This window comes from Panicum virgatum, chromosome 4N (genome assembly GCF_016808335.1).
Source record: "Panicum virgatum strain AP13 chromosome 4N, P.virgatum_v5, whole genome shotgun sequence".
In the NCBI taxonomy this organism is placed as follows: domain Eukaryota; kingdom Viridiplantae; phylum Streptophyta; class Magnoliopsida; order Poales; family Poaceae; genus Panicum; species Panicum virgatum.
Genome location: NC_053148.1, coordinates 39,843,654 through 39,849,088, shown reverse-complemented (window position 1 = coordinate 39,849,088; position 5,435 = coordinate 39,843,654). Strand labels below are relative to the sequence as shown.

Sequence of the window (5,435 nt, the reverse complement as noted above, 5' to 3'; positions counted from 1 at the left end):
CTAAGAAATTGCAACAAAATTGTAGTCTAGTTCTCCTAAAAAATTTGTAGCCTAAATATGAGGAGCAGTGGAGCACTATATGAAATCGTCGCCTATGGGCCGACGGCCCATATACCCGCGCGGTCTCGAACCAGCAGCATCCAACCAACGGTCCAACCCAACCGGACCCCTAAAAATCCTCTACGAATTCCCGGAACTGCCCTCGAGTTGGTCCAGCAATAACCCCTGGCCCCGCGGAACCAGAGCCCCCAAAACCAAAAAGGTAGGGGATTGGGCGCCCCCCTTCTCCCTCCCAGAAAGGCGGCAGCACCTCCTCTCCTGTCGGGTTCTGGGAGCAGCGCTAGGCGGGGGAGGAAGACGCCGCCGGCCGCCGCCCCCCTCCTTCCGGCCTCCGCCACCACCAGCCCGCCTGCTATCCACGCGGGGCGTGAGGAAAGGGGAGAAGCGCTCGCCCTATCCAGCTTCCGGAGCGGCTGCAACCTGAGGTATTTTTCGCTTCGTGTCCTCGTCGGCGCCGCCGCCGGTCCCAGGGCGTAGGTGATGTCTGGGGGTGTTTCGGATTGGGGAAAGATTTGATGATCTTGTTTAGGATGGGTTCGTTTGGGTACGGGTTGAGGTCGGCGGAAGAGAGAGGCCAGGTTCATTGCATCTTCCGCGTGCTCCCTAGTATTAAGTGTTGTTATCCGATTGGTCCATTAGAATATCAACCTTTTGACCACCTTCCTCTTGGGGTTTTTTTTAGTGGAGAGGGTAGGTTGTATTCTTGATTCGTAGTGGAAAGCTTTTCATTAAAAAAATCAGTGGTGTCTAGCTTTTGTAATTGGTGGCTGAGAATATACTCCTTGTTGTGACCGTCAATGCAGTGCGGCTGAAAGCCTGAACCCCCACTGTCTGCTGCAGGTTGAGCCAGACCTATATTTTCTAAGCAATGGCGGCAACGATGGTGGCGATGACTGCCAAGAGCAAGAACAGCGTTTTAGCCGTGGAGAAGAAGCAGGGCTGGTCTATTCAGCTCCCTGAGCTCCGGTTCCCATGGGATTCGCATGATGACAAGGGCTTCTCTCTAAGCCTGCAAGGCTCTGGGCCTGCTCATGGCGGGCTGTTTGCTAGTGTTGGTCTTAAAGTGTCGACGGGTGCGCCAGCAGTGGCACACAGTTCGGGGGAGAAGGACATTAAGATTCCCTTCGCGGATCATTGGATAAAGTATGTCTCTGAGGCAGTTGGGTACCAAGTTATTAGCACCGAGGCTGAGACAGTAAAGGAGGAGGTGGTTGATGGTAAGGCAAAGAAGAAGGCCAGGAAACATGGGCTGAAGCTCAAAATCAAGATTGGGAACCCACATTTGAGGCGGCTGGTTAGTGGAGCAATTGCGGGGGCTGTTTCCAGGACATGTGTGGCACCGTTGGAGACGATTAGGACTCACTTGATGGTTGGAAGCAATGGGGACTCGATGACGGAGGTGTTCGGGTCGATCATGAACACTGAGGGGTGGACCGGGCTGTTCCGTGGGAATCTTGTCAATGTTATCCGTGTTGCGCCAAGCAAAGCAATTGAGGTAAATTATTACCTTTAGTTTGTTTCTTTGTTACTATTTTAGTACCCAGGAGCCCTTTTGTTTGTTTCTTTTGTTATCATTTCAGTGTCCAGGAGGTCCTATTTTTCTAGAAATTATAATGTGGTTCCACTATTGTGTGCTGCTGGGTATCAGTGATGCTAGAAGAGATGTGCTTCTCATTATCCAATTCACTAGTGTGTCAACCTCATGTTCAATTTGGAACAAAAAATGCTATTTTGGATACTAATTCTAGGTGCACTACACTCTATAGCCAGTTCCACTGTGCTTATGGCTTGCTAGAAGGAACAGCTTTCATGTTGAAATATAGGGGTGTTAATTGGTGACCCTTAGGTGCACCTCCAACCCTCTTTAGTTCAAAATTTTGTACTATTTCTCCAAAATGAGATCTTATTTTGGAATAGTACAAAACTTTGAACTAAAGAGGGTTGGAGGTGCACCTATGGGTCACCAATTAACACCCCTATTGAAATAAGGCTGCACTAATACTGAGACAATGCCTTTCAAGTCAATTTATGTAGCAGCAGCACCCAGGCAGCTATTAATATTGTAGCATGTCATTTGCAAACAAATATCCGAGCTAGAGTTCACTCAATGGTTTAATTCACCTAGTTAGAGAATATGGTACTTACATCCTTGCTATTATATAGATCCTCGACAAGGGTATATATCAATATACACCCTCCAACCCGATAAATAAGTCATTATAGGATTTAAAATTTGTCCTGAAACAAGTACTCTTACCATATGTGCATGTGCAAGAAACAATCTCTTAATACCAAATATGACTAATACATAGGGGCAAGCACCAAGCATGGTCATTTTACCGTCTTGTTAATCTATCTTAGAATTCCTAAGATGACTTGTCTTTTGGGATGGATAGAGTATGTTGTAATATTTCTCCCAGCGGTCTTCATAACGTTTAAGTCAAGCTATGGGCCTGTATTTTGGTTTTTAACAGTTGTCTAGTTTGCTAGTTTATGATCGGTCAACTGGGTTGGACTAACTTTCCTTCCTATATTTCGAATCTTCCATTTCTTCTAATATCTTTATCTCACTCTCCTCCAACATTTTCAAGTGCGACAGGTTTTGTTAGGTGCTCTGTAGGTGGCAAACGTATAATAATATTGCACTCTATAATTTTTGCATGTAAACTTCTGAGATGCCTCAAAATGAACTTTTGGATCAGCAATTTGCTTGTTCAATTTTCTGTGTTTATGGCCTCTAGTGCTAAAGAAATTTATTTGGTTATGGATTGGCGAAAAGCTACTCCTTTAGTCACTAATCGGACTTTGGTTGTGAGATTCCATGACCATTTTTTTCTACTCATGAATTTCAAGATTGTTGGAAATCTTGTTTTTCTTGCAACCGGATCAAGCATACGGGTCCCCCCGTTTGCAACAACTGACCAAAGCATCACCTTTACTGTTCTACAGACATAGCAGTACTTTTATCTAATTTTTTTGTCCAATCGCAGCTGTTTGCTTTCGATACAGCCAAGAAATTCTTGACTCCCAAGGCTGATGAGTCCCCAAAAACATTCCTCCCTCCGTCGCTTGTTGCTGGAGCAATTGCTGGGGTCAGCTCAACATTGTGCATGTATCCTTTGGAATTGATTAAGACCAGATTGACAATAGAGGTGAAACGAGCTCTTTCTCAACAGCTTGAATAACTGATGTTTCTTTGTACACTTCAGCCTCACTCCTTGTTTCTGCAGAAAGATGTCTACAACAACTTCCTTCATGCCTTTGTCAAGATTCTACGAGAAGAAGGCCCATCAGAGCTGTACCGTGGTCTGACACCGAGTCTGATAGGAGTGGTGCCATATGCCGCGACTAACTACTACGCGTATGACACCCTGAAGAAGCTCTACCGGAAGACATTCAAGCAGGAGGAGATCAGCAACATTGCTACTCTCTTCATCGGCTCAGCTGCCGGTGCCATCTCAAGCACTGCCACTTTCCCACTCGAGGTGGCCCGCAAGCAAATGCAGGTTGGAGCAGTTGGTGGGAGGCAAGTCTACAAGAACGTGTTCCATGCCCTTTACTGCATAATGGAGAAGGAAGGGATTGGTGGCCTGTACAAGGGACTTGGACCCAGCTGCATCAAGCTGATGCCTGCGGCGGGCATCTCCTTCATGTGCTACGAGGCCTGTAAGAAGATCCTGGTTGAAGATGATGAGGAGAGCGAGTGAAGTATTTGCCCCTGATTAGTCCTGGAAGGTGGAGGTGGAGATTATACCGCCATTTTTGTTTCTATCGAGAATTGGATTATCAACTCATGAAAATTTAGGTCTAATACTTGAAGTGTGTTAGGTCAATTTTTGGCTCAAGTTAGTTTTGTGTTGAAATCCATAAACAATATTTGCAGTTCATGGTGCATGTTGCTTAGGGATGTCAATTAGTGATCCTTGGGTGCACCTCTAACCCTCTTTACTAATTCTCCAAAATCAGATCTCATTTTGGAAAATTAGTAAAAAAATTTGAACGAGTGTTGGGAGGTGCACCCAAGGGTCACCAATTTGCACCTCTAATGTTGCTGAAGCAGTTTTGTCATGGCCATGTCTGGTTCCCTCACTGCAACTTTTGTTGTCCGAATTCTTCCTGCTCGATAGTCGTGTTCCATTCAATTTATGTTTATTTGGCTTTGTAGCAGGAAATTGTTTATTCTGTCAAAGAAAGCACCTTAAAATGTTTTGCATAGTAAATCAACCATTTGTCCGAGAGAATCTGCTATTAACCGTCGCATAGCATTTTCTCTCCCTTGCTCCTGAGACTGGTACACGGGAGCAACTCCGGGTAGAAATGGTGTAGGCATTTTGATTGATAGGAGTCTTAAGGATGGAGTCGTAGAGGTTAGAAGGCAAGGCGACCGGATTATCCTAATCCGTTTGGTAGTTGGAGATTCGGTTTTGAATGTGATCAGTGCCTATGCCCCTCAGGTAAACCTTAGTGAGAGCACCAAAATGCAGTTCTGGAAAGATCTAGATAGCATGGTTAGTACCGTGCCTACCAGCGAGAAACTCTTCATAGGAGGAGATCTCAACTGCCATATGGGTGCAACTAATATAGGGTTCGAGCGAGTGCACGGGGGTTTTGGGTATGGTAGCAGGAGTCAATAGGGGGAGGATGTGTTGAACTTCGCGTTAGCCTACGATTTGTTGATAGCGAATACCGTGTTTAAGAAGAGGGAATCTCATCTTGTGACGTTTCGTAGTGGACAACACTCGAGCCAGATCGACTTTATCCTTGCTAGGAGGGAAGATAGACGTGATTGCTTAGATTGTAAGGTGATACCTGGGGAGTGTGTTGTCCCTCAACACAAACTTGTGGTGGCGGACTTTCGTCTTCGGGTACGTGTCCACCGGGACAAACGTGCCAAGATCGCGATAACAAAGTGGTGGAAGTTTAGAGGGAAAGCGGCACAAGCGTTTAAGAAAAGGATGTTAGGTGAGGGGGCTTGGGAAGAAGCAGAAGACGCAGATGACATGTGACTAAAGATGGCAACATGTGTTCGGAAGGTGGCCTCAGAGGTGTTTGGCGTGAGTAGGGGAGACAAACAGGAGGGGAAAGACACCTGGTGGTGGAACGACGAGGTGCAAAGAGCTATTAAGGAGAAGAATGAGTGTTTCAAGCGCCTCCACCTTGACAAGAGTGCAGCCAACATCGAGGGCTATAATTTAGCGAAGAGGATTGCAAAGCGAGCTGTGGGTGTAGTAAAGGGTAAGGCGTATGATGACCTGTATCAGCGGCTAGGCACGAAAGAAGGGGAGAATGACATTTATAGGATGGCTAGGATCCGCGAGCGGAAGACAAGGGACATCAACCAAATCAAATGCATTAAGGATGGGATAGATCGACTG

The 5,435-nt window shown here is 46.1% G+C and overlaps 1 protein-coding gene across 2 annotated transcripts; it reads left to right on the top strand.

Annotated features, from left to right (window-relative positions):
- The first annotated feature begins 243 nt into the window (after positions 1 to 243).
- LOC120669658 (adenine nucleotide transporter BT1, chloroplastic/mitochondrial-like) lies at positions 244 to 4,102 on the top strand. 2 transcript variants are annotated; one of them, XM_039949468.1, is made up of 4 exons: positions 244 to 485; positions 901 to 1,555; positions 3,051 to 3,212; positions 3,291 to 4,102. In XM_039949468.1, the coding sequence occupies exons 2-4, from the start codon at positions 929 to 931 to the stop codon at positions 3,765 to 3,767; spliced, it is 1,266 nt and encodes a 421-aa protein (XP_039805402.1). In that variant the 5' UTR covers positions 244 to 485; positions 901 to 928; the 3' UTR covers positions 3,768 to 4,102. The 2 variants fall into 2 exon arrangements, with proteins under 2 accessions (XP_039805402.1, XP_039805403.1); XM_039949469.1 differs by having other exon boundaries at positions 255 to 485; positions 864 to 1,555; positions 3,291 to 3,767.
- The last annotated feature ends 1,333 nt before the right edge of the window (positions 4,103 to 5,435 follow it).